The 27,562-nt window shown below is 35.2% G+C and overlaps 3 protein-coding genes across 12 annotated transcripts; 2 read left to right on the top strand and 1 right to left on the bottom strand.

Annotated features, from left to right (window-relative positions):
- Positions 1 to 150: 150 nt before the first annotated feature.
- LOC102627541 (probable serine/threonine protein kinase IRE4) lies at positions 151 to 11,135 on the top strand. Of its 6 annotated transcripts, none has more exons than XM_006473413.4 (18): positions 155 to 690; positions 1,647 to 1,726; positions 1,821 to 2,036; positions 2,277 to 3,515; positions 3,703 to 3,872; positions 3,959 to 4,211; positions 4,308 to 4,400; positions 4,637 to 4,777; positions 4,864 to 4,956; positions 5,474 to 5,666; positions 5,741 to 5,826; positions 6,400 to 6,488; positions 8,017 to 8,068; positions 8,196 to 8,252; positions 9,000 to 9,149; positions 9,372 to 9,446; positions 9,941 to 10,082; positions 10,828 to 11,135. In XM_006473413.4, the coding sequence occupies exons 1-17, from the start codon at positions 495 to 497 to the stop codon at positions 10,034 to 10,036; spliced, it is 3,279 nt and encodes a 1,092-aa protein (XP_006473476.2). In that variant the 5' UTR covers positions 155 to 494; the 3' UTR covers positions 10,037 to 10,082; positions 10,828 to 11,135. The 6 variants fall into 6 exon arrangements, 5 of the variants coding, with proteins under 5 accessions (XP_006473476.2, XP_015384350.2, XP_015384349.2 ...); XM_015528864.3 differs by having other exon boundaries at positions 10,821 to 11,135; XM_015528863.3 differs by lacking the exon at positions 10,828 to 11,135 and having other exon boundaries at positions 9,941 to 10,274.
- On the bottom strand, positions 11,009 to 15,217 carry LOC102627923 (COP9 signalosome complex subunit 4). Its single transcript, XM_006473414.4, has 13 exons — positions 14,877 to 15,217; positions 14,587 to 14,738; positions 14,182 to 14,285; positions 14,027 to 14,087; positions 13,621 to 13,713; positions 13,427 to 13,527; positions 13,026 to 13,134; positions 12,892 to 12,936; positions 12,701 to 12,769; positions 12,467 to 12,601; positions 11,992 to 12,051; positions 11,449 to 11,508; positions 11,009 to 11,257 (listed from the first exon to the last, which is right to left on the bottom strand). The coding sequence occupies exons 1-13, from the start codon at positions 15,004 to 15,006 to the stop codon at positions 11,183 to 11,185; spliced, it is 1,194 nt and encodes a 397-aa protein (XP_006473477.1). The 5' UTR covers positions 15,007 to 15,217; the 3' UTR covers positions 11,009 to 11,182.
- Positions 15,218 to 17,376: 2,159 nt separating this feature from the next.
- LOC102627251 (uncharacterized) lies at positions 17,377 to 26,550 on the top strand. 5 transcript variants are annotated; one of them, XM_006473412.4, is made up of 16 exons: positions 17,377 to 17,545; positions 18,164 to 18,375; positions 19,303 to 19,439; positions 19,527 to 19,637; positions 19,748 to 19,846; positions 19,994 to 20,102; positions 20,200 to 20,400; positions 20,739 to 20,907; positions 21,024 to 21,102; positions 21,188 to 21,284; positions 21,480 to 21,576; positions 22,318 to 22,411; positions 23,044 to 23,116; positions 25,431 to 25,604; positions 25,735 to 25,857; positions 26,073 to 26,550. In XM_006473412.4, exons 1-16 carry the CDS (start codon positions 17,533 to 17,535, stop codon positions 26,232 to 26,234), a joined length of 1,950 nt encoding a protein of 649 aa, XP_006473475.2. In that variant the 5' UTR covers positions 17,377 to 17,532; the 3' UTR covers positions 26,235 to 26,550. The 5 variants fall into 5 exon arrangements, with proteins under 5 accessions (XP_006473475.2, XP_015384372.2, XP_015384371.2 ...); XM_015528885.3 differs by having other exon boundaries at positions 17,378 to 17,545; positions 18,161 to 18,375; positions 21,191 to 21,284; XM_015528884.3 differs by having other exon boundaries at positions 17,378 to 17,545; positions 18,161 to 18,375.
- The last annotated feature ends 1,012 nt before the right edge of the window (positions 26,551 to 27,562 follow it).

The raw sequence follows: 27,562 nt of genomic DNA, 5'->3' as shown, positions 1-27,562 counted from the left end.
AAGAAGATATTTTGCCAAATATAAAAGTTAAGGACAAATTTTTATTGGCTTATATTTATATCCTTATTATAATTTTTTTTTTTAAAGAATTTATTTCCTTATTAGTTTTTATAATATCAGTCGTTGTCGCAGCCAACTAACGCAAACGCAAAAGCACTTGCGTTGCGCTCCTTCCAATGTTTAAAACGCCAACGGACGACAGCCACATAAAGCAAGACTCGTTCTACTCCTCGTGCGTGCCTCTTATTATCTACCAAACTCAACGTTACTTAACCTCCTAATCGTTTTTTGTTTTTTTAAACTTGTTTTTGGAATTTCGCTTAACTTAATAAATCAATTTTAAAAAATTGAATTTTGACCGCGCGTTAATTGGCTTCATAGCTCTTAATGTTTCTGATTAGGATGATGAAAATATCGGAGCAACAGATGCAGGGGTTTATTTTGGAATTTTGGATTGTTGATTTCTTTTTTTGAACTGCAACTTATTTGCTGTAATGGCGGAAGCGAGTCAAAACAATCACGATAATGGAATTCCGTCCGGGTTGAACCGGATCAAAACTCGGGGAGGTGTATCAAAACCGGACGAATTGACCGAGTCAAGGAGCTATGGCGTTTCACGGCCTCCTCAGAAGCATAAGCAAAAGACTGTGGCTCAAGGACATGTAAAACTTGCGAATTCTTTCACAGAAGGTTTGTTTGTTCTTTTTTTTTCTCGTTTTTCTGTTTGTTTGCTGAGAAAACGATGGAATAAAAAGAAACTAGGATAGTGAATATTTGGTTATTCCAATAATTGGAAAAGGTCTTTTTTCACATTAGAGCTCGTTAACATGCACGTGCAAAATTGTGGCCTGCTTGTTAGTTTATCAAGTACAATTTGTTTTAGGGGCCTTGTTGAAATTTTATAACTTGTTATATATTTTCAGAATTTGTTTGTATTTTATTTAAATTGGAATATCAGTTCTTATTAGCACTTTTATTAACTTTGGGGTAGAATTCAAGTAATTAGCAGGTAATAAAGATCTTTCAGGGAAAAAAAAAAAGAAAAAAGAAAAAAGAAAGAAGACAAGACCTTTTGGGTTTATTAGTCATTTAGTTGATATTTCCATATGTCAATGTAATATCTATTTAGATACGCTCGAATGACCCCATCTTATAATGAGAACGTATATAACCCATTCTGGTCTGGTCCAGTAGGGAATGAACTTATAATCATGGAATCAACCTCTATTTCTATGAATTGTTTTAAAATTGTTCTTTGATGGTTGCTTCTTTGGTAACATGCGGTCAATTGGCTTTTTAGTTCCAACCCCCCCACCCCCGGGACTGCATTAACTGTTTCTAAACCATACAAACGTTTGTATGGAATTTCATGAAGTTGAGCTCTGTGCTCGTTTTGACATGGCACTAGTAATTTAGCATATTGAGATTGAAGAGAATCGTGCTAACTCTGCTTCTTGGGAATAAAATTGAATTGTTAATGATGAGATTTCTAGTCTCATATCTGTAGAAGAGCTTACTGACTGAGAGGAAGGCAATAACAGAAAAAATCAAAAGAATGTTGCGTTTAGTGCATGAAGCTTTCCTGGTTGTTTGCTAGAAAGAAAGTGAAATAAACTTAATGTTTCCTGGTTTTATAAATGTACCAGAAGTCCGTAAAGGAAAGAAGATAGCTCAGTGGTTCACATCATATATTTCCAAATTCAATATTGTTTCTCCAAATACCGAGGTGAGGCCGGGGTTAGCATGCTGCAGATGCAGTTTATCTGATATCTATGTATTCTGTGCATCACATATTTGATTTTGTTTCGGATTTTTGACAGAACAGTGGCTCAGAAGACAAAGATGTTGATGTAGAAGATCCTAGAAGAACTAAATTACGCCATGAAGGAAACCATCTGAACGAAAAGCAATCTTTGGCGGAGCATGTGAGCAGCAGTAAAGTATCAAAAGGTTTGAAGAGTTTTTCACATGAACTCGGGCCAAAGGGTGGCATTCCTTCTTCTTACCCTCGAGCACACAGCTACAATGATTTGAAGGTAAGTCTTAATTTAAGCTCAAGATTACTGCCGCTTTAATTTTGCACAAAGTGATTGTTAATTTGACAATTTTTTTCCTCTTTATTAATTTTTAATGTGATAACTTTATCTGAATGCTTATATTCACTTTCAAATGAAAAATTCCTTCATATTAAAGGTGTTAGAGAGTAAAGTACTATTAGTGGACACTTTTAATTCTCTTTGCCCTTTTTTTCCTTCTAATATTGTTTAATTACTCAGGAACTTTTGGATACATTGCATTCAAGATTTGATGCTGCCAAAGAAGTGGTGAACTCAGAACTGGCTACTTTTGCTAAGGATGTTATGAATGTTCTGGAGAAAATGGACTCCCCATCCTCAGAAGGGAAGGAAATGTTGGAGGATCTGCTTATTCTTGCTCAACAGTGTATTGAGATGACATCTTGTTTGTTTCGTGCTAATTGTGAAACAATTGTCCAAGATTTGACTGAGAAAAGGCAACAGTGTCAAGTAGGATTAGTTAAGTGGCTGTCTACACGCATGCTGTTCATATTGACCCGCTGCACTAGATTGTTACTTTTCCAGAAAGAGAGTGAGCCAATTGCGGAGAAATCTCTTCATAAATTTAAGAAATGTTTAGAAAGTGTTCCTGCTGTCGAAACAAGCTGGGTGCCAAGTCCTGGCACTGCTGAATCTGATTTAGATTATGCCTCGTATCAGAAGGCCAATGCCAAAAAAAAAATATCAGGACAACAAAAGGTATCTACTGTCCCAGAGATCAGTGATTGCAGTTGTTCTGAGTCACTTGATCATACTTCCGAAAAAAAATCTGTATTTATTGAACAAAATTTTCCACCACAGAAGTCCCAACATTATTCTCGAATGCAAGAGCAACAGTCTCATATTGTTGAAGGTAGAATTGTTGAAGTAACCAAGTCTAATTGTGGTTCACCTCATGAGCAGGGGCAAAGTTTAGATGGAAGTGACTCAGTAATCTGTAGGATATGTGAGGAAGTTGTTCCTATTTCTCATCTGGAATCCCACTCTTACATATGTGCATATGCAGATAAGTGTGAATTGAATTGTCTGGATGTCGATGAACGCCTGTTAAAACTTTCAGAGATATTAGAACAAATTTCAGAGTCATGTAATTCAAGTTCTCACCCAATCCTTGGCAGCCCTGAAAATTCAAGAACACAAAGTATGAACTCTGCAATCACATATGATGGTTATTCTCCTAAAATAAGTGAATGGCGAAATAAAGGTGTTGAAGGAATGTTTGAGGATATACATGAGATGGACACCGCCTGTATAGATGATTCTCACCTAGGTTCTCTAAACTTGAGGGGTCACTTAGGTTTGAAGTTGAGCGGCTATGGTGCATCATCCTCAACAGGAAGCATGACATCAGTATCTTCTACAAATACACCTAAAGCAGGCCATTTTGACCCTTTCTGGTTAGAGCGTAACCATCCTGCTGAGCTAGAGGATGTGCAGCAGGTCAGTTTACTTTTTTGGAAATTTATTCCTTTCTAATCATCTCAATTTTCCAGCTAATTACATCTTAATGTGTTTCACTGCCTTTTTTCTTTTTGTAAGTACTGCTGTCATTTTTGTTGTAGCTATGCTTTTAATTCTATAAAGCAAAGTTATATATGCTTCTGATTTATTTCCTTCCTTCTGGCAGATGATTGAACTTGCTGACATAGCTCGCTGTGTGGCAGATACAGATTTTTCAAAAGAAGGTTCTGAGTTTTTGCTTGCCTGCATGCATGACTTACAGGATGTTTTACAGCATAGCAAGCTCAAAGCTCTAGTAATAGACACTTTTGGAAGCCGGATAGAGAAACTTCTGCGGCAAGTTTAATATCTTAGAATAGCTTTTATGTAATACTACTCTCAGCTCACCAAATTAATGTCACAGTTTCCAAATATATGTGCAGGGAAAAATATATACTTGCTTGTGAACTATTGGATGAGAAAAGCCCTACAAGTTTTAGTAAATATAAGGAAAATTCTAGACTTATATTGGACAGTGTGTCTCAAAGTAGTGGCGTTTCTACTCCTTTACATTCATCTCACAAAGAGCGGACAAGCATTGATGACTTTGAGATCATCAAACCAATTAGCAGAGGCGCCTTTGGTAGAGTTTTTCTTGCGCGCAAACGGACAACAGGAGACTTATTTGCAATAAAGGTAAAATCTTATTTTAGTAATTTCTGATATGGTATTTTTAGCACCATTCTTGATCAACTGTATTTTTCTTTTTCTTTTTCTTCTTTTCCAAAGCAGGTGCTCAAGAAGTTGGACATGATACGGAAAAATGATATAGAGCGTATATTAGCAGAGCGCAATATATTAATAACAGTTCGAAATCCTTTTGTGGTAATAGTTATGGAATGCTTTGAGTTACAAACCATTTTTTTTTTAATGAAGTCATAATTTTGACAATAATTTTCCTATAGCAAGTGGGTGCTCCAATTGCTGCAATTTTCTAAATCTATTTGTCCTTTTCATCATGAATTGGAGTTTTGAAGAAAGAATTTTTGATAGTTTAGCGCTAGAATAGTCAAGCTGTATTACTGTATGCTTCGAAAATGAACGTGGTCTTGTCACTGCAGGTTAGGTTTTTTTATTCTTTCTCCTGTAGAGATAACCTTTATTTGGTTATGGAATATCTCAATGGAGGTGATCTATACTCTTTACTCAGAAAAGTTGGCTGCCTCGAGGAAGATGTGGCTCGTATATACATTGCAGAACTGGTATGTCAAAGACCTTTTACATATATATGTATGTCCTTGTTTAGTTCTTATCCTTACTGTTACTTACGTTGATCATTTTTTTTCAGGTTCTTGCTTTAGAATACCTCCATTCTCTTGGAATTGTGCATCGTGATCTGAAACCAGACAACCTTTTAATTGCACATGATGGACACATTAAGGTCTGGCACATAAGCTGCATAATTATCCTGATGATCATTAAATTATAAAATTGGAAAAAAGTAATTTGTTGAAGTATCCTAGTCATCGTATTTATCAATAGCTATTTAATTGAACTGAATGAAGCCGAATAATTCAATTGAGCTAAGCTAACATGTCAGATTTTGTGTTGTCCGTAAAAATAAGGATCAGAGGTTGTTTTATATTCTTCTAATTCTTTATAGCCCTCAAAATGGACTTTTGAAGTTACCGCTATGGCAATCTTTCTTTCTAAGATTTCCTTTCAAATAATTATAACCAAAATTTGTTCCTGCGATTTTTAGTAACTTAATCAATAACTTGCTGAATGTTGATGAGATCAACTTTCTTTAGATGGGAGGGTGGGAGCCAAACTTGATGATTCATCACTGTGTCATATAATGTCCCTGCATGTGTCCATCCTATGTACATTTGAATTTTGTACCTGCATCAGCCTTTTGTTATGTTACTGTTAATACTAATCACTGCTTTTACTACCAGCTTACAGATTTTGGGCTATCAAAAATTGGCCTTATAAACAACACAATTGATTTGTCAGGACCTGAAACAGATGGAATCATGCCATCAGATGCTCATTATCCAGAGTATCAGCAAACAGACAATAGAAATCGACACTCAGCTGTCGGGACACCTGATTACCTGGCCCCTGAAATTCTTCTTGGAACTGAACATGGTTTGGACCAAACCTGAGAACTGGTTACTTTAAGTTTTCTTGGCAGTTGAATGACTTCCTGATCATTCATGCAGGCTATGCTGCTGACTGGTGGTCAGTGGGAATAATCTTATTTGAATTTATAACTGGAATTCCACCTTTCACTGCTGAATCTCCAGAGGTATCTACCTTTTCATTTCATAATTCATGATGGTTGTTGAACCAAAGTTTAATCAAGATTAAGGTATTGAAATAATCATTTTCAGTAGACTCTGATTCTGTGACTTGTTTCAATGAGCTGAATTGGTTGTCCTCAATTTCATGTATAGAGGCCTTCATCATAATTGTGGGTCGAGCAACATGTATCTTGAATGTTGTTCATGACTGCAGATTTCAATTTCCCTGAACCCTTCTTCTCTTACAATCATAGCAGCTTGATATGCAAAGTACTAATCGATGCTCTCTAGTTACATCCTTGATGTAAATAATGCATAATAGAAAATAGTTGCCATTTAGATGTCTGCAAGGTTGAATGGTGAGTTAAATCTATGAGATAGTTTAAACATTTGTTGCTGCAGAGAAATCTTCTCTGCTTCACATTAGTTCCTTATTAATTTCTATTTATATCCTTTCATCTATTAATTCCTCGTTCCTTTGTGATCCATATCTTATTAGGCATAACATTACATGAATCAACTTTTACTGATCAGGTACTTTTTTAATAATTTTTAATCATTTTTTCTTGGCTTTGCAGATAATATTTGACAATATTCTCAACAGAAAAATTCCCTGGCCTTGTGTTCCTAGTGACATGTCCTTTGAGGCCCAAGACCTCATTAACAGGTTGGTTCTTGGGAGTCTTATGCTATTGATTCATTCGACTAAAAAATGCTTACCTATACATTTTAAATGTCTTATAAGAATCTAGTGAAAATAAACTAGTCTTTGATCTTGTTTAAGCACCATATATAGCAGATGAATATGAAATTTACTACAGAAATTAGGAAATGAAATGTTAAATTTTATGATCAATGAAACATCATGTTCAATGCATAAGCAAATTGTTCATGAATTCTGTAACATTCTTTTCTAAGGCAAATATTCGTAATATACACTCTTTTGGGTATTCAAAATGTGGTTACTAAATGAAAGAAAAGGAAGATGGAGATCACAAAAGTTGTGGAATTACTATGTTAAATTTTAAGTGTTTTACTTTGTGATTCTATGGTTAGAAGAGGGAGTGGGGTGGTGGAGTAGAGTCAGGTTTGAATAACTAATTGTTTATATAAAATGTATTAATATTTCTAAATAGGGAGCCCCTGAAGCAGGAGTCCAATTGGTTGACTGTTTGGGATCTGGTGCATAGCAAATCCAAATCCAAGTCCAGTCCATCATATGTTGGATTTTACATTTTGGATCCAATCTGATTCAATCACTGATTGAAATCCAATATAATCCAAACCAATAAAAAATTAGACCCAATTTAATCCTATCTGATCAATCTGATTAAAAATAAAAATTGTCAATTGCTCTCAAGAGTTCTAATTACTGATTTAAAAAAATCAACTCTTTTAATATTTTAACATTTCATGATTCATGTGTTTTATTATCATATGGTTTCTTTTTGGGGTGGGGGGGGGGGGGGGGGGGGGGGGGGGGGGGAAAACTGAAATTTGTATATTGAAAGCAAATATTGGTTGTGGCTTGCAATTTGTACTTCGTATTGTATATTATTGTATATTTATTTGTTATACAAAATTAGGTTTTATTTTTCAGCTAGTTAAATATAAAAGTGGCATGTATCTTTTCTTTAAATAAGAAAATAAAAATTAAGTGGTTGAATTGGTTTATATTGGATTGCAATCTAATCCAATCAAAGGGTCAATCTGACAAAAATTGGATTGGAGTAGATTGGATGTTGAACATCCTTACTTGGCTGTATCGAGGCCTCAGGTTCGATCCCTCTGGTGGGCTTAAAATTCCACCCTTTGTTGTCTCATGGGTCATGGGGTTGTAGCGCCGGATTGCCCCCTGTTAAGGCCTGGCCGGAGCGGGCCCATGGTCTGAGTCTGTGCGGCGGTATGAGTTATCAATATAAAAAAAGGGCATTGAGCTTTTTTTCTTTAGGACAAAAAAAAAGTGTCATTCTTATTATTGTTACATATGTTTTCATTGTATGAAAAAGCACTATTATCATCTGTTGCTTTTTTATGATTTTATCTCTCTGCACCTTATCCAGCTACTTCATTTTGTAGTATGCTTTTTAACAGCACTTTGTACAGACATTATGTGTAGCATTTTGCATCTAGCTAACTGAGCATTCACTCGTTCTAGGCCGAACAATTTATCTAACAATTTCCTTTCTGTATAGGTTTCTTATACATGATCCAAACCAGCGCCTTGGAGCAAATGGTGCAGCAGAGGTATTTCACTGTAAAATTTTCATTAAAAAAACAGAAAACTGTGTCTCTATGCAATCAAAACTTGAAATAGAACTGAAATTATTGTGATTTCAGATTGGCTTTTTGAATGGCTTCTATTGCTTTGTAGGTAAAAGCTCATCCTTTTTTCAAGGGAGTTAACTGGGACAGCCTTGCATTGCAAAAGGTAATTACATATGCCCCTCTTGGTGTCTATAGATTCGTAATAATCTAGGTTAAAAAAGTCTTGAAAGGTTGAAATTATGATGCAACATTGTTTTGTGTGTGTTATAAATTGTTGGACTGATTCTCATGACATAGCTAATACGAAAAATGCTTATTAAAGGGCATATATTGGAGAATATATAAATAATTGGGAAAATTTATTTGAAACATGTGAGCCTAGCATATCTGTCTCACTGTCTGTTTCAGTTACCTCTCCTAGTGGAAATCCATTATGGGCATGTTAAGTTGGTCTTTTAGAGAAGAAAACTAAAAAGTGCCTGGCAGGGATTCTGCATCTTGAGTTTGATATATGAATACACTTCCATTCTATCAACCTATGGGCTTCTATATCTTAACACAGAACATGACAGTAATTGACCATTCATGGTGCTTTATTCATGTATACATATTAATTTTCTTTCCCTTGATGCCAAGTCCAAAAATCACCCTAGCAAGTTATGTATGGTTTTCACTTTTGCAAAACACACGCATACTTGCCTAGGCATTTAATTAAGCTCAAATCTATTTTATGTTTGTATTTTTTATTTTTTGTGTTGGAGGTCATATGTGCTTCCTTGTCTTTCTCTTTGTGTCTATATCTATGCCTATTTTACAAGAGGGCAATTCTGGTGCACCTTTGTGTAAACACCACAATGTTCCTCATGATGGGGATTCTTATTTAACTTTCCACTTTCAAATATGTTTATAGGCTGTCTTTGTACCGCAACCTGAAAGTGTAGATGACACAAGCTACTTCTTATCACGCTTTAGTCAAATTTCAAGTGGATTGCCGGATGATCAGAATGGTAGCTACTCTGATGCTGACACTTGTGACTCATCTTCAAATTCTAGAACTGAGGTAAATTACTAGTTGACCTCTTAACATAACCTGTTTACGATTCTTGTCAAAAAATCATATTGCTCTATTTTCAAAATAATGGATAGGTGATGTTTATGTTAGAATGCATTTTCTTATAGATAGTTTTGTGTTTTTATGTCTTGGATGATAATATTACAAGTATTTCTCTTTTCTAAGTTTTTCTTGAAATCTTAATTTGTGACTTTGCTTTCTTCTGTTCAGATGGATGAATGCGGAGACCTTGCAGAGTTTGGTTCTTGTCCTCTTGATCTGTCACTAATAAATTTCTCTTTCAAGGTATGCCTACTAACTAAACGGATCAACATTTAATAAGTATATTGTATAAATTTTCTTAATCTCTACCTGATTGATTCTAAATTGGTATCCCAAGTACACTGGAATAATGTACATGGTGATTGGATGAACTGTCTTTCACCAATTTGGTTATCACCAACTTTGAGTATCATTAGATTCAGCACTAGTGTACCGGCTTTCAGCTCAGATGTTACTTTAGTAGGTCTCAAGTGAGAATATGGGGAACAAAAAATGAAGAGAAAACCAGAGCTTTTAGCACAAACAACATTGGTGACATGATGTCCAATATTTTAATCTGATAATTTAACTGATTCATGCAATGTTGATGATGCAATGATTGTTAAATCCGTAGGATGTTGAGAGACCAACCTGTTTTTATGTTGACAATTGGTTCTAAGGTCTAATGAAGTGCTGTGACACATTTCATGGCTATGGTTAAACTCGTTCTAGTTTTGTAAATGCGTTTTTCTTTGCAGAATTTATCACAGTTGGCCTCTATTAATCACGAGGTGCTTGTGCAAAACGTGAAGGATTCTACAAGGTCCTCTCCAGCCAAAGACGCAGGGACATAGTACATTTTTTCTTTTGACAGTGCCAGACATATTTTTCCTTTTACTGGTAACTCTGTTCAATTTTAGCATTAGAAAAATTAGAGGGAGAGAGATAGAATAGAGGCCAAAAGAGGCTAAAAAGAAGTTTGATATTTGTACGTTGCTTTTTCTGCAGCCTTATTTTCATTCATGTAAAGAAATACAAATAGTCTTTTTTTTTTAAAATGAATGAGAGGAAAATAACAGGATCTTGTACTTCTGTTTTTTAGAGTAATTCAATTTGCTCACGTTCAAATACAGATTACAGAAGATTGCACATGACAGTCAAAACGGGACCGTTTCATTTACTTTTAAAACGCCACGTCCTTTTACTTTTCATGTGAAATATGATTCAGATAAGCTTTTAATTTCTTTTGATTTATTCGTTTGGTCAACTAAGATCACATGACATTTTAAAATTAAACGAAATGGTCCTGTTTTGGCTGTGCAATATTTTGTGTTTGAACACGTGCAAATAGCGTTGCTCCTTTTTTGAAATTTTTTCCTTAACAATAGAAGAAAATAATGATATTAAAATATATTAAGATATCATAGTCTAAGTTCTAAATTTTTTTAAAAAAAATTGCACCATGTGTCTATTAATATTAATGTATGTATGGTTAAAATTTGCTTTGAAATTTTAAGCCTTCAATCACAAGCCTGCTTTTGACAACGACCGGCTTTCAGGCTTCATAATTATGAACACAATCCCATTTCGATTACCTTCCCTTTTTGTTCACAATAAACATGCTTAACTTTATTTTAGTTTGCAGGACTCAATGAAACCAGGAGAGCCTGACAAATTACAATCGAGAAACTGAAAGGCGTATCCACCAACAAATTACAATCCAGAAACTGAAAGGCGTATCCACCAATCTTTGATTTTGTAACTAAGAAAAAGGAAAGGTTACTCTTCAGCCATTTTTTGTATCAAAAGAATGCCGAAGCAAAAACTATTAGAACTGAGAATGTAAACATACCCCATGCTCGTTGCTGTCAAAGTACGGCATGCAAAATTCCAATTACAAAATGAGTGATCTTCACAAAATTGAAAACGAAACAAAATGCTGAATTGTTTCTATGCATCAACAAATCTTTAATTTCTAAAAAGATTGCCAATCGCATAGATCATACAGGAATCGGCAATCCCTTCTTAGCCATGCTATCTAATATATCATTGAGAGCTTGACAGAGTCCAACTATCTGCAAAATCAATGTTACAAATTAAGAGCCACTAAAAGATAACTACAACCATGCACAGTTCAAATAATATAAATTGTGAATCAGTTGGTGTATTACAAATTAAGAGCCACTAAAAGATAATTATAACCATGCACAGTTCAAATCATATAAATTGTTAAACAGTTGGTGCTTGTTATCAGGTAGAAACTGACCTGTTGATCCCATTGTTGCAGCTCTTCAGTATCATCCTCAAAATGTATAACAGCTTCCACCTAACATATTAAATTATTCGATGGGTGTTAGTGATTTGTGCATTTTGCATTTAACAGACTTAACTTATCCCCTAGACCATATGACATTGATCAGCCCAGAGTAAGCTGGAACTAAGGTTATGCTTAGAACAGAGGTGCGTGGCTTTGAATCCACGATAATAAGCAAGTGGGTGAATGGTAACCATTAGCTGCCAAGTAAAAGATGGCATTTACCAAGCACTTTTATTGTTGCGCTTTCAAAGTTAAGTAGAAGTAGACAGTTCCAAACATACCCTAAATCTCTAACAGAATCTAAAAGCAAAAAAGTAATAAACAAGACAGGTCTTAAGATTCTAACATATTTTGGAAAAAACTTCAAATTACAACTCTCCAGATGACCTAGCAATAATAAATTTGAGTGATAAACAGGAAATGAAGTTACAAATTCACGTTTGCAATGAATCTTTTGGCCTTGGGAAAATACTTTTAGCTAGTATGTCATACCTGATCAATGGATCCCCTCATTCTGTCCTCAAAAATCATTCTTGATGCAATCTTCTCTGCCTGTAAAGGAAAACCAGTGACACATTAAAATAGAAAGGACATAAGTATACTTTCCAAAGACAGAGAAGACAAAAATAACCAAAAACCATAATTGAAGTAAAAGCGGGGTCAACTTCAACAGAGGAAATGTGCACAGGAACTCGAAAAGCAACACGCTCATTACCCCTTCAGGGGAAGGGGGGAAAAAAGGCTCAAAACCAGGAATGCCTGGGATGGAAGAGGTTGGGTAAGGGAAAACCAACCCTTGCCCACTCCCCTCACCATTGCTGCAACTGCCAAGCAGCTAGTATGTTGGGAATATAAAATATCAGTCAGTCTAAAGATCCATGGACACGAATGACAAGCAGTCCGATGAAAACATGGTGACCATCAGCAGAATAGGGGAAAAACTAGGGTAATCAATATGATACAATACCTTTTGAGGTGCAATACCAAGCAAAGTGCCCAACTCTTCAAAACTTATGTTGGTGTAAAGTTTGCTTGCGCTCAAAAGATTATGCTCAATCATGGCACGATCCAGCACGGTAAAATTATCCGGCAGAAGTGCTTTCTGAAAAGTAAGTGAAAGGTGAGCCAATGCGGCTTACATAAAACAAAAAGGTACAAGCCATAGATTTGACATTTGAAAGCAGTATCAAATGTTTATAACCTGATGAGGTTTCAGCTCTTCTGCGAATGCATCAATTTCAGGTTTTCTCAAAATTCTCTCCAAATATACCTGATAAATTCCATATAACGACTTCAGTATCATATGAGCAAAAACTCTTCAAAATAGTTAGGCATGAGAAACAACTTCATGGAATTTGTACATGCACAGACAGAGAGAAAGATGGAGAGAACCTTTTGTAATATTGGATATATTTTCAATTTTGAACACCGTTCATCCTGAATCATATCCCAATACATCAGCATAATTTAAAATAAAAATTGAAAATTAAATTCTTGAAATGTGTGTTGTTTCAATGATTGTTTACTTTGTACAGAGTGGCAAGAACACGAGAGCGTTGAGGACCCGCAGCAGCCAAAATTGTACATGTCACAGCAGCAGACAGAGCTTGCTCCAATGCTTCCTCATCAATTGTTCTAAACAATAGAATTCATTTTATAAGATTCACAAGGGGAAGGTGCTAGTGTATATCAAGTCTGTCACAGATAAATCAATGATGTAAAAGAAACAGAACATTTAGCAGCCTCTGAATTCTAAAACCTATGCAAACACCAGTTGGCCAAAGGACAGGCCAGAGTAGTACTAAATTAGAAAACAGGATAGAATCATGAACACTCAGGATAAATATTAATAATTATTGGATGATTCCAGGTTTATTATCTAAATCTTGAAAAACAAAATACAACTAAATGTTACGAGAGCACATACTCGTCTCCTATCTGCCGCTTCTGAATCTGAGATATATCATAGTAACGTAGTGCTGCTTCCAAGAACTTCCTTTTCAAATCCAAAATCCTGGCATAACAAACCTAATGACAGGAAAAGGAAACACCAAATAGAGTTCAGAAAATACTAAAGCTTCTGAGGAAACAAACATCCTCACTCTCAAACAAATATCGAACCTTGTACTGTAGATTCAACACTTCCTGCTGACTGCTGCTAACCAAGAATGACGCTTTATTAATGAAAGCCTCTGCATTAACAGCATCATCATCCTGCAAAATATACAGTTGCTAATGAAAACTATTTTAAGACCCTCCATATTTATATGAACCTCTGATCCTCGAATTGGTTAAAACCAAATGTAGAGTATATGTCCATAAATGAAAAATACATGAATAAAACATGCAGTGATTGTTGATCAGACACACAAACTCCAGTCTGCAGCACAATCCTCTTTAAAATGAAATGTCTCCAACCATTGACAACAGGCCTACACTCTGCCCCATCACAAGACTCCTTCATGTTGACATGTACAAGATGAAATTTTTTCAGCATTAAAATGCAGTAGCATCATGCAGTCAATACCTCAAGATATAGGCGAGCAATCTGGACACATTTCGACAACCTGAATGTATCGTCAATGACTCTGGTGCAAATAAAACAAAGGGAATACATCCATAATCGTGATAATGGGCAAGAATACCTAATTTTATTAAAAATTAAAGAATACGGTTCCACACCTCATTCCAGAGTCAAGATCAATTCCACTAAGCATCTGAGCTGCTTTTGACCATTGCTGCTCAGATTCATATAAATCAGCAAGTTTCTCCCTGATAATTAACACCTGAGAAAACAAGTTTTACTTATAACACTTAAACTTCAATGATCATGAAAATTCAATGTTGTTGTCAACCATGTGATCGCCAATGCATCAGATATAGCCCTCACAACAAAAACAATAAAGAAAAGAAACTCCAGAGATAAAGAAAGCAGGAAGAGGAAAGCAAACAAGCAGCAATAACCAGTTACAAACAGAAAATGGACCTATAGTAAAAAAACAATGTGGCATCCAAGAAGTTCAAAAGAAAAGAAAAAAGTGTACACAGATAGCAATAGCTTGAATATAAATATAGTCCAAAGCTAACCTGTTCTTCGAAGGAGACAACACGAGGTTGAATCTGAGCGAGGGTATAATTGGCAATTTCCTTTTGCGTCTCCGGTTCTAATCTCCCCAGCTCTTGAGCAAAAGTCTGCAACAGCTGACGCGAAACAACCAATGGTACATCATCGGATAGCACTGCACAGAAAAAAAATTTTAAGATAGAAAAAGGATAAGGTCGAACAAAAATTTGCTTCCTTCCAAAATAATGGATTTCAAAAAACCCTAGGCGAAAATTTTTAATTAAAAAGATAGATAGAGAGGGAGAGAGGTAACTGTGATCGATGAATTTCTTGGCTTGAACGATGTCGTTTGAAGAGATAACAGAAGAGAGAATGTGCTTATACTGTTCGATCTTTTGCCTCTGGTCAGTGATAGCAGAGGCGCTCGCTAATGCACTTTCCATGATTGTTAAATTAGTGTTTGTGATTTTAGGTTGAATTTTTTTATGTTATATGCAAAATTTTGATCCCCTGAATTATCAGGAGAAGCGTTTGCCTCCTTCGCTCCCTCAGAGTCAGAGCCTCAGGCACCTCACCGTGAATCAACCTTCCACTCTTGTCTCTTTGTGTATGGTGCTCCCGGATGGTCTCGGCTTATTTTTACGAGCCACGGAAGCACTACTAATTGTGTATGACATGTCGTCATGTTCCTTACAAACATAACTAAAAAAATAAAAACTCATCTAATTTTATGCTTCAAATACTCCTTTCTTTAATCACCTATATGGCCAAAAAAAAAAAAATCCCAAATACTCTTTAAATAATTTATATTATTTTAACTAAATTTGCCTATCACTAAATTAAACTATATGTGTTTTTACACCTCCCTCTTCAATAATGATGATATCAAAGTAGTGTAATATTATTTAAAGAGAGAAAAGATGACTCTTTAATATTAAAGAGAGATGAGGATAATTTTATTTAAAAAATTACATTTAAAAAGTTTTTTAAAATTTTTATTATTGATGTAGCTCTTCCAATGAGGCCTTTTGTGATGCTCTAAATTCCATATTTTTCTTCTTCTTTTTTTTCTTCAAACTTTGGTGACATTATCTTTCTGGCAATAATTATAATACTTCTATAATTTTTTCTCTTTCAATTGAGAATTCACAGGTATAAATAAGTTAATTCAAAATTGAAAATACAAAAGGCTAATTTTGGAAAAAGACAAAAAACATTTATCAATCAACTTCTATTTTTTACTGTTTTTTTCTTATGTTTTCAATCAACTACCGATCAAATTCAAAATTAAATAAGATTTAAATAAATTAATTGTTTAAATAAAGATAAAAAATGCATTTATAGTTTCAAAATATAACACACTCAAAAGAAAAAAAATCATTTGTTTAAATCAGTACATAAAAATTAACTGCTTAGGAAGTTATATTTTTTATTTAATTATTTTTATTTTATATTATTGTCAGATAAGACATAATATGTTATTAATATAACTACATTTTATCTTATTTATTTATTAGTAAGTATAATATCATATTTACAAGTTTAAATTATTTTTTTTTTTGCGCATTCGCAGATTTTTACGGATTCACATAAGTAAATCCATATCTAATCCATCAATCCATAAATCGAATTTTTACGGATTAAATTTCTACAGATCAAATTGAATTTTGAACACCACAATCCAATCCACCAATACTTTGGGGTATGAGACTTGCAAAGATTAACAACAATTCGTTGTAGCTGTTATATGTATTAAGTTCGTTATATATTTTGCATAGAACTGATTATTATATGTCCCATGATTTAGCATGGAGACGTAATGATGATTTTGTGGATGTAAACTCTGAGAAGTCTCTGGGGTAGTAAACCAATGTCATCCATGGGTTACTGATATTTTCATGATAATTTCTATTTTATAGTTCTAGTTGATGATTTTTTTTTTTTTTAAAGAAGAAGATTGTGGCTTTTTAGATATGGATTTTTTCTTAGTAATTTTTTTTTCTCTCTCATAATGAAATAAATGGTTAAAATTAAAATTTAAAATTTGATATTAATAATCAAACTAATTTTCTTTCACTTTATTTATAATTAAGTTAACTTTTCTTCGTTAAATTTGAAAGACTCTCGTAACTTGGAGTACACCATGGTGAAAGAGTGCGTTTTATAGTTTATTATGCTGCTAGCTTGGAAAGAAAATTTGCGGAAAAAAGATCAGGCATGTGGACTCAGTACTCGTCAAGCATACAAATTGGATATTTATTGTCGACCAGCTGCGAGTAGATATTTGGTAATTGAACTATTAACTATTCTTTTTCTTTTTTCTTTTTTGAACTTATTTAGACTCAGTTGGGACTGCTGGTTTTAAACTTTAATATGTGTTTTAGGCAGCACAATAGTCCCAAATGATTCCTTATTCTTGTTCATTTTATTAATTCTATGGATAAAAGAAGATCGTGATAAAATAAATATTATCTTCTTTTAGAAAAAAAAGAAAAGAAAAGAAGAAGGAACATAATATTTTAATTATGTAATTTCATTATATAAGTAATGACACACATATGGAGTTACAAGAATTAAATAAACTCAATTTTTGAGTTTAAATAAAATTGATATTAAATTATTGATTTGGGTTCCTATAGAAAAAATGAAATTGTCTCCCTAAATGAGCCAATTCGGATAATTCATTGGGTGTGGAAATAGTAATAATTTTGTTGGGGGCCGCTTCAGAATTTCAGATATGCTAGCATACTACCAGTGGTAATAGGTGGAGTGCAATAAGCAAAGCCGGGAGTACAAATATAACACGCTTCTATAATTAGCAACTCATTAGTCATTTCTCTTTACTCTCAAAACGCGATCATCTGTCACAGGTTATCAACCTGCTCTGTATATGCACCAAACTGAAACCGAACTCACAAGAATTTATCAGGATCAAAGTAATTGCACAAACAGCACCAGACCGCACCGTAATGGATAATAGCGGTAAATATCAGCACTCACGTTCTTCTCTTATCAGTTCTGTTACGTTGCGTTATGCCGGTTTTACTTTTATCTATATCTTCATTATAATTTATGTGTCCTTTTTTTTTGTTTTTTTGTTCGCTGAGATAATTAGAGGAAAATGGAAGAATTCTAAAACAGTTGTTTCGTTATTATTATTTTTTTTCTTTTCACAAGATTCCCAGAGGATTTTCCCGAAAACCAAACGGATTTGTTCGTTTCTTATTTTATTTTATTTTCTTAATTTGTGCTTTACTTTGTGGAGCTGGTTTAGTTAAAAAAAAAAAAAAACTGGCTGCAAATTTTTTTATATTATTATATTCGGTTCTTGTGATTAAAGTAAAGTTTCATTTCAGTAAGTTGTTCTTGAAGGTTGAGGAATTTATCTAAAATTTGGTTCAAACTCATGAATTAAGTAGAAAGATTAGCTTATGAGATCTTTTGCTTCATCACGCTGATTTCAGTTATGTTTATTTATAATCGTGAGGTTTATGGTATCAATCAGGAGTCTGAATGCTCCTTCCTTTTGTTATAGTTCAATCATGGTGACGTGATTAATTTGTCTCTATTTTCTATATTACATGTTGAAATGCTTAGCAGGTAATCCTCAGGATTCTGTTGTGCCACCGGTTGAAGGTGTTGCCGGGGGAGGGACAGCATACGGATGGAATGATAATTGTTCACAAAGTTCAGGTCCACTCAATGGGTCTATCAATCCAACAGAAATTCCAACTGCAGATTTAGTGCACGTGTGGTGCATGCCCAGCACAGCAAATGTGGGACCACAGGAAATGCCTAGACCTTTGGAGCCTGTAAGTATTAATGCATAATTTTTGCAGTTGTGTTGCGCTTGCAGTTAATTTATCTATTGATATGATCACATTACATTGTATGAGTGTAACCCATGCTTAAATACTCTTATAATTCTTTCTCTGTGTATACAAATGTTCTGTCTATGAACATGTTCCTGGATGAAAATGCTCCTGTCAGAGTTTTTGTTTCCTTCCATGTAAATTCGGTGAACATGTGACTTGGATTCATTCAAACAACATTTAAATAATATGATGATGTTAACCGCTTAGTTTTCGCAGTTGTGAGCCTATATGAGTAGCTAATGCTGCTCTTAAGAACATGGATATATGACATTTGGATGAACCACAGTGCTTACTGCTTATTTCTGACATGTGAATATCCAAATTGGTAAAGTTTGGCATAGATTGTATATTATTGTAAACAAACTAAAAATCGAGAACTCTCATCAAATTTAGTTGTTAGGTCTTTTGCTGTTGCTACTTAAATCCTATGTGATTGTTATGTCTTTACAGTTACTACTTAAACGAAAGAAAATAATTCTTCTTCTGTTCAGATAGGGTGGGCTACTATTCAGTCATGGGGTTGGGCTACTATTCAGTCATGGGGTTGGGCTTTGCTAATTGTTAAGCAACATGAATATAACATTCTTAGACCAAAGAAAAAAGTTTAAGAGATTTTAGAAAAGGTTTATGTGGAACGAAATCCTTTTTTTTTATTTACTCTTATTTCCCCTTGTGGTGAGTGAGCTGGATCCAAGCACCTGCCATTTGGAACATGTTCCCTGTTACCATTGTTAGTTAGAATAGAATGGAGATGTCTAATCATTTCTGATTTGTTATATAAATAATATGCCTTGGACATTGTTTGGCACACACGTTGAGCGGCTGTTGTATTCTGGTACCTAATTTTTTTTTTCCTTTTTGAAGATAAATCTTCTGGCAGCTAGAAATGAGAGAGAAAGTGTACAAATTGCTTTACGTCCAAAAGTTTCCTGGAGCAGTTCTAGTACTGCTGGGGTTGTACAGGTCCAGTGTAGTGACTTATGCTCTGCATCTGGTGATCGGTTAGTATCTTGAAAATATATTCTTCTTGCTGCAGCTTGATTAATGACTCTTTTCGCTCTTAGTTTTGCTAATATTGGCTCTGGCAGGTTGGTTGTCGGCCAATCTTTAATGTTGCGGCGTGTTGTTCCCATATTAGGTGTCCCTGATGCCCTTGTACCGCTTGACCTACCAGTTTGTCAAATAAGTTTGCTTCCTGGGTACTGTCCATTTTACTGCTGTGATAGTGCTTATTCTGTTGTGATATAAAGAAGACCTTAATTTCTCATTGTGTGAAGCTGAGGCAGTGATGGTTTTTCTTCGGCTGCAGGGAAACAACTGCAGTTTGGGTTTCCATAGATGCACCATATGCTCAGCCTCCGGGTCTGTATGAAGGGGAGATCACTATTACTTCTAAAGCAGATACAGAGTAACATTCTTTGCACTTTTACTTCACTAACTTATGTATTTGTGTTCCACATTGTCAAAAGTGTTTGTTGGTGTGCATTAAGTACACGATTACAGTTTCTGTTATTTTTTATGCCCAACATGGATAATTCATTTTGGCTAATTACAGATTGTCATCACAATGCTTGGGCAAAGGTGAGAAGCATCGACTTTTTATGGAGCTTAGGAACTGTCTTGATAATGTGGAGCCCATTGAAGGAAAACCTTTGCATGAAGTGGTAAGTTTCTGAATCTATTTTTTTCCTTACTTAATTCCTTATTTATTGTTTGGGTAGAACTTGTTACAGGGTTTTCATACAAGCCATTGTTTTTTAGGTAGAAAGAGCGAAGTCTACGGCTACTACTTTAAGAAGAGTTATTTTTTCTCCACTATTTTCTGAGTTTTTTTCAGATAACGGACCAATTGATATGATGGATGAAGATGCTATATCTAATCTTTCAGTACGTGTGAAGTTAAGTTTGACAGTTTGGGACTTCATTCTTCCTGCAACTCCGTCACTCCCAGCTGTAATTGGTGTATCCTGTATATTTGCTTATTTTGTTATTATATTTCTGAATCCCACCCAACCCCAACCTACTGTGTTCATGAACACAAAATTGACTCTGAAAAGTTTTTTAATAATTATGTCATTTGTGATATATCTGGATCTAGTTGCCAGTTTGCTCTTGATGTGTGTGATAAAGAATGTTTACTGTAATATAGTTCTACTGAAGCCTTCTATGAGAAGTAATAAAAGGGGTAAAAAAGGGGGCTGGGGGTACATTTTTCTTGTTAGTTTGCTAACTGACATATTTAAGGTACATTTTTCTGTGAGTATGAGATGTCAGTGCTTGCTTCTTTGACTATATATTAGATATCTGATACCGTAATTGAGGATCGTTTTGGTGTTCGACATGGGAGCGATGAGTGGTATGAGGCATTAGATCAGCATTTCAAGTGGCTTCTTCAGTATAGAATCAGCCCATTTTTTTGCAGGTGGGGTGAAAGCATGCGGGTTTTGACATACACATGCCCTTGGCCAGGTAAGTCAATATAGCTGAAAGTTATCCATCAATTTTAAATATACTTGTTCAAAATTGACTTATTGCTTGCTCTTCCTCATTTGGTGTGTATGCTGATTCTATTGTTCCACCTGCAGCTGATCATCCAAAATCTGATGAATACTTTTCAGACCCACGACTAGCAGCTTATGCTGTACCTTATAGTCCAGTCTTAAGGTATCTGGTTTGTTGTCCATAATCACTGCTTCGATGTATTTTACAAATAAAAATCATCAACTTCATCTGGTTTGTGGATTTGCAGCAGCAATGACGGAGCAAAGGATTACGTGCGGAAGGAAATTGAGCTGTTAAGGACAAAAGCTCACTGGAAGAAAGCCTATTTTTACTTATGGGATGAGGTATGAACACCCTTACTATTGCCAGGAATCATGAGCTTTTCAAGTCAACATAACTGCTGATGACATTGCTATTATTTTCGTTATCTTTTTTCCCTTGAAACTGCCATCAGTGAGTGTTAATAGTAATTGGTCTTCATGCTACTTGCAAATGGTTCTTAATGCAATTGCAATGTATTATGAATTATATATTGGCAGCCACTGAACATGGAGCATTACAGTTCTGTTCGCAATATGGCTAGTGAACTTCATGCTTATGCCCCTGATGCTCGTGTATTAACCACGTACTATTGCGGTATGGTTTGATCACCTTATTTTACGTGTACTTTCCAATTTATTATTTTTTTTTTTTCCATTTCATTGGAGTGATTTGTCAATCTTTCCTGCTGTTACCATTTGGGTGATTGTCGAGTTGCTGTTGTGGACTTTGGACCTTGCAGTTAATGGTTTATATCTTTGAATTGACAATTATGGAATTTTTGTGCTTTTATTCTGTCAATAATTGGCTAATCTAATAATATTTGTGAAATCTTGTAAGTGGTGTATTTTCCACTTTCAAGATCCCTCACAACTCAAGTTTATTTGAATCAGTAACTATTGGAGTATGGATGTTCTTTTGGATTTTGCTTTTATCTGGTCAGTACGAAATCAATCTGCATATGCTATGACAACCCATCAATAGAATTCTATTTGAATGATATAACTTACATATCTGTGTTTTATGTTTAAGATGTGTGGACGTCTCTGTGTGTGTTCCTGATATTACCTTAGTTTAGTCAACTCCATTAAATTTATATTGGGGTTATGTGTGCTATTTTTAGTTGGCGGAGTAAATTGCTCTAATTCTATGTCATTAGATGACGTTTCATGTTTTTGGCAAAGAATTCCTTACTGTTTACATATTACAGACATCTGTTTTTTGAATAACTCTTGAATGTTTGCATGCTACTTTGCTGTGCTTTTATTTAATGTTTGGTTGATTAAGCTATTTTCTGATTGTTCAAATGTTTTCCCACGGTTTTCTTGTTTTACATAGGGCCAAGTGACGCACCTCTTGGACCTACCCCTTTTGAGTCTTTTGTAAAGGTTCCTAAGTTTCTACGGCCTCATACTCAGATCTATTGCACAAGGTATTGACCATATTTTGGCCTTTTAACTGCAATTTAGTGTTATAGGTGAGTAGTTTTACTTTTAGAGTCCTTGTATTGCTATTGCATCATCGTAATATGCTATGAGAATAATTTTATTTGTGATGCTTTATATTTAAATGAATTCAATTGATTAAAATGGTTAATGGAGCATTTGGCTAAGGATGCAGTTTTATACAGTCCACAGATCTCATGTTTGTCTAAGAATGGGAATTCCCCTGCCTTGACTGGCTATTTAATTTTAGAAAATTTGGAAATTTCACGGCCATTACTGTTGGAAGGGTCTCTGGTTTGGACTATCTTCTAACTGGTTTCACGCTTTATTGCTCTAGTTTACCTCATATACTACCATGATTGTCATTACATTCTAAGGATTCCTCTGAAGTAGTATTCTCTGTTATTTCAAGTAGTAATCCTACCGAACTTTAGTTACTCTTTTTTCATTGTATGCTTGTTTCCAAAGTTAACTACTCTTTTATATGCCTTTAATTGCTTTTTCTTGTAGTTACATTAAGTTGTTTAAACTTAAGTGGCAGAAGTTTTTATTTTTTAATTAAAGACATTGAAGTTCAACATTGGATAGCATATTAAAAGATTGATTGTTTTATGCGCAGTGAGTGGGTACTTGGTAACCGAGAGGATTTGGTAAAGGATATTGTCACTGAATTGCAGCCCGAGAATGGTGAGGTAATTTGTGTTGAGAGCTTTTGGCTACTGCTTTGGAAAACTTGTGTATATTATTACCCTATCATGACAGCTGATGATTTTTGGAATTAACTATCAACTGACTGGTCCTCATGTTTTTGGTTCTTAGAGCTGTACATAATTGTTTTATCACCAGCTTTTCACATTTATGGCCCCAATGCATGCATGCCTCCTTTACTCACCATGTGCCTCAATCCTTTTTTTCCCCCTGATTTGTTCTTTACAATGCTATCTTTGCAACTTTGGCTGATCATAAATTTTCCATGTTTAAGGTGGATATCTTTTCCCTTGATATCCATTTTTCTTCAACGCGAAAGAACTGATTATTTAAGCGTACAGATACCGTTGACCTGACAAGTTTAGAGCTGATCATTTTATTGATTATTCTGTTATCTGAACCTTTTAGTTAAATATTGGTGATTGTAATCACATTTATCAATTTTAAAATGGCTGAATATTTAAGTTATTTTGGAGTTCCTACCGACTAAATGTGTTAATAATGCGCATTTGATTTGATAATCAGTATGGTGACTGGTAGCTGCACTATATTACTGAGTACTCAAGATTTTGCAGTTTGTATTTGACTAAATGGGGTAATAATGCCTATTTGAGTTGATAAGTTGCATAATCTAAGATAAACATATGGTGAATGGTAACTGCACTATCCAGCACTGGATTTGCTGCTTGCTACGTTGGTAACTGGGGAGTGAGTTAAGACTACTGAATTTGTGCCTGCAGATAGGAGTTGACAAATGCATAGGAATTTAAGCAACTGACCTCAATTCAATTACTCCCAAGATTAAACTACATTGTTTTTAACTAATATTAGTAACATCTAGCAATTAACAGAATTGTTGTGTCACTACTTATACAGGAAATTTACAGTTTAAGCCTTATGGTTTTACCAACAAGCTATAGCTCAGTTAGTATGTGGAGCGTGTCCCAGGTGACCTCACAATAAGAGGTTGGGAGTACAGGCCAGCTGAGGTAGGGTAGGGTTTACTTCTATTCCAAGTTGTAATGATTTGATGTTATCCTGCGCAGAAAATAAGGGCTTCCACTTATTCATATTATTGTGATAGTGATCTTCAAAATTTAACACTTAATGGAAAGTTTTAAGAGAGAGCTTTAAGAGTAACCTAGCGCTTTCTTTGTTAAAAAGGGGGAAAAAGGTCTCTGCTACCTTATTATTGCCTGTTGAACCAGTGGAAATCTAAATGGCATATTAGTTATAACTATTTTATTCCATCCTTGGACATGTCGAACATTTGAAGATTTTGAGGATGGGTTTCTTTTAATATTAGAATGCAAACCTCCTTCATCAATTTACTTATATTTGGCTTCAGGATGGGAATAAGGAACCAAATTTATCTTCGGCCTTTTTTACACTTGATATCATAGCTTTTTTTTAACTACCAAAAGATTGAGATATAAGTTGCTACTAATTTTACTGGTTGGTTAGAACAATGACCAATGGGAGAGTGGTTGGTTATATGGCGCTCAAGTGTCCTGGTATAGCATGGTGAAGTTTGATATTGGTTTAATTTTTGCAATAATCCTTTTAAATATGTTTGGAGTTGTAATGTCCTACTTGTCACATATTGAATCTTTTACATTTTTATTTTCAAAAGAACAATGGTTTGACTCCACATTACATGTATTTGAAAAATATAAAGTCAAAGCTTAGTATCAGCATTTGTGAACGGTAGAAACTAGTACATCTGTGCTGATTGCCTAGGTGTGCCATATCTCAATACAGAGGTCACCCGTACAAACCTCTAGTTTTGATTTCAATGCTGGAGAAGCGTATACGACTTCTGCATACAGGGCAAGCATGGTTTTGTCTTCAGCCTGTGAAGATGCATATTTATTTACTAATATATTTCAATGTCATGTGAGTTAGAATGTTATGTGTAATGTTAATGGTGGCTACTCTGTCAATCAATATCTGTTTGTTAGGCCTGGTGATTGTCATCTAATGTGCATAGCTTGTTTTTTGGGGGAAACTGATGAAGGATGACATGATTGACAGAAATTTCTTATGCCTTACAACTTGTACTTATTCAATATTGAACAGGCTTGCACTTTTATGGTTGTGACTTTTAGTTGCAAAATAGGTATATGGCCCATTAGTTCTGTGTTAAGGGTTCCATTTCTTTATAATGGCACATCAGTTCCATATTGATGCATTGTGACAATTTGCTTTTTATTGGAGAATTGGAAGTTTGGATGTGTTATAAAATTTCCGAGCATTCTTAAGCGGTGCTGAAGACAACTGAATTCTTTGTTGTTAAAGGAATGGTGGACATATGTTTGCATGGGACCATCTGATCCTCATCCGAATTGGCATCTTGGGATGCGAGGTTCACAGCATCGTGCTGTAATGTGGCGTGTATGGAAAGAAGGTGGAACAGGATTCTTATACTGGGGTGCCAACTGTTATGAAAAGGCAACAGTTCCTAGTGCTGAGGTATTGGCCTGGCTGCTTAGTGCTTGATTGGTCTTGTCCGAAGATGCCTGCCCCTTCTCCTCCTCTCTCTCTCTTCTTTCTTTTTTTTTTTTGTCCCTTTCCTGACAATAGGACATTCAATTGCTAGCAGATAAGATTTAGGCGTGGCCTTCCCCCTGGTGATGGGGTTTTATTCTACCCTGGTGAGGTGTTCTCGTCTTCGCGTCAACCTGTTGCTTCCTTAAGACTAGAGAGAATTCTGAGTGGTTTGCAGGTCAGGTGGATTTGTTATTATTTATTTTAATGCTCATCCATGTCTTGGTTTCATTTATTCTTTGTCTCCGAGTAGTACTCTCAGTTGACCAGAATCTCTAGCTCTAAGTAAAAACAGATTTATGTGCAGTGCCTTCATCCAATTAGTTATTTTTCGCTTAGATAAGTAAAATTGTCTTTTGTGTCTCTGATGTGTTCTTTTGGATGCTGTATTAGGACATTGAATACCTAAACCTCTATGCTTCAAGATATGGTAGAGATGAAGGGCTTGCTCTGTTGGAGAAGACAGGAACGTACCTGGGTCCCGAGCGGTACACAATTGAGCACCTGCCGATTGATGTCATGCGGGGCGAGATTTTCAGTGCTTGCCGACATTGAATACTTATCATGATCTTATGGAGTTCACCTCTTATTTTTGTCGGTGTACTTTTGCTAGTAGAAACTCGATTAACTTGAAAGATAAAATGGTTAGACGAACTTAGAGCCCTTTTGTAATTTTGCATGTGTATAAAAATGATGGTGTATTCCTGTAATCATCTCACCTAGGGTTTTATCATCTGGCACTATGTAATCTCATTAGCTCCTGGAATCATATTTTTGAAGTGGGGTTGGGGTTACAAGTGAAATTGTTGCATGTATATAGAGGCTCTTTTGAGGGGAAAAATAAAAAGAAAAAATACCGTATTTAGAATTCTTCAGTTGTCTCGCCGAGCACCCTCAGTTGTGTTTCGTTGTTGCTACTTGCTACAACCTAAAATATCGGACACGTGCCGGCAAATTCACGTCACCTTTGCATTACGATGCTAATGGTTTTTGAGAGGCCAGGGTCGGAAACGCTTCCTCGATAATCATGCGTCTGATTGGGCCAGTGGGGTTGAATCTTCTGACGCGGTGTCGTGTTGGGGACTTTCAATTCGATTACTTCATTACTCAAAGACCACGTGGGACTTTAAATTGGACTAGTTTTTAATATGCTGTTCTTAATTTGACATAAAACGGCGAAAGGCTGTGGGTCCTAAAAAGTGTGAATCAACGGGTTTTTATTGAGAGAGGAAAAGGGGAGAGGTGCTTTCCACGGTGTATAGTGTCGTGATGTGGTCTTTGGCACATGGCAACGAGAATGGTAAAACTTTTAAACTGCCAAGATACACTATTTGATAATTGAGTACATGGTGGAGTGGTGTTAGGCAAATGGTGATAGTAATAGGACTGGATGTGAAAGGAGTCGTTGCTAGTTACCCATGCATCATGATTCAGTATAATAATACCATGACACCCCACAATCTGTGTAGCTCATAATAGCAAGGTTGGCTTGGCTCCAATGACGACACTTTTTGAAAGTGAAATTGGAGAAAGGCAGTATATTTCCTTTCCCTCTCAAGATTCATGGTGGACTTTTGTTGCGTATTGGATTCAGAAAAGATAAAGCAGCTACAAGATAATCAAATTGGTTATCATTACTCACGGTTCTGTCACTCATTTCATTCTTTTTGACACTGTATTCATCATTTTTCATTGCTCCTTACCTCCCATTACAGCTGTGGATTATATTCTCGGTACAATTGAACATCACGACAATTTTAGTGCGTGGGTGGCATCAAAGAATGTGAGTTTTTCTTGAGTTTTAAACTTGTCAAATTGGATTGCTTCATAATTGAACTTTGGTATGACTACTTTTCTAATTAATTTACTACTGTTAGCTTATA

Source organism: Citrus sinensis, chromosome 5 (genome assembly GCF_022201045.2).
Source record: "Citrus sinensis cultivar Valencia sweet orange chromosome 5, DVS_A1.0, whole genome shotgun sequence".
Classification (NCBI taxonomy): domain Eukaryota; kingdom Viridiplantae; phylum Streptophyta; class Magnoliopsida; order Sapindales; family Rutaceae; genus Citrus; species Citrus sinensis.
Note: the sequence above shows the minus strand (reverse complement) of the source record. Positions and strands in the feature narration are given on the sequence as shown.

Coding starts and splice junctions, on each gene's coding strand:
- LOC102627541 (XM_006473413.4), top strand. CDS start 495: ATGGCGGAAGCGAGTCAAAACAATCACGATAATGGAATTCCGTCCGGG. Junction 3,873..3,958: donor CGGATAGAGAAACTTCTGCG/GCAAGTTTAATA, acceptor ATATATGTGCAG/GGAAAAATATATACTTGCTT. Junction 4,957..5,473: donor CACATGATGGACACATTAAG/GTCTGGCACATA, acceptor TTTTACTACCAG/CTTACAGATTTTGGGCTATC.
- LOC102627923 (XM_006473414.4), bottom strand. CDS start 15,006: ATGGAAAGTGCATTAGCGAGCGCCTCTGCTATCACTGACCAGAGGCAA. Junction 13,528..13,620: donor TGTTGAATCTACAGTACAAG/GTTCGATATTTG, acceptor TCCTGTCATTAG/GTTTGTTATGCCAGGATTTT. Junction 12,052..12,466: donor TTGGTATTGCACCTCAAAAG/GTATTGTATCAT, acceptor TTTCCTTTACAG/GCAGAGAAGATTGCATCAAG.
- LOC102627251 (XM_015528884.3), top strand. Junction 20,908..21,023: donor ATACACATGCCCTTGGCCAG/GTAAGTCAATAT, acceptor TTCCACCTGCAG/CTGATCATCCAAAATCTGAT. Junction 25,858..26,072: donor GAATTCTGAGTGGTTTGCAG/GTCAGGTGGATT, acceptor ATGCTGTATTAG/GACATTGAATACCTAAACCT.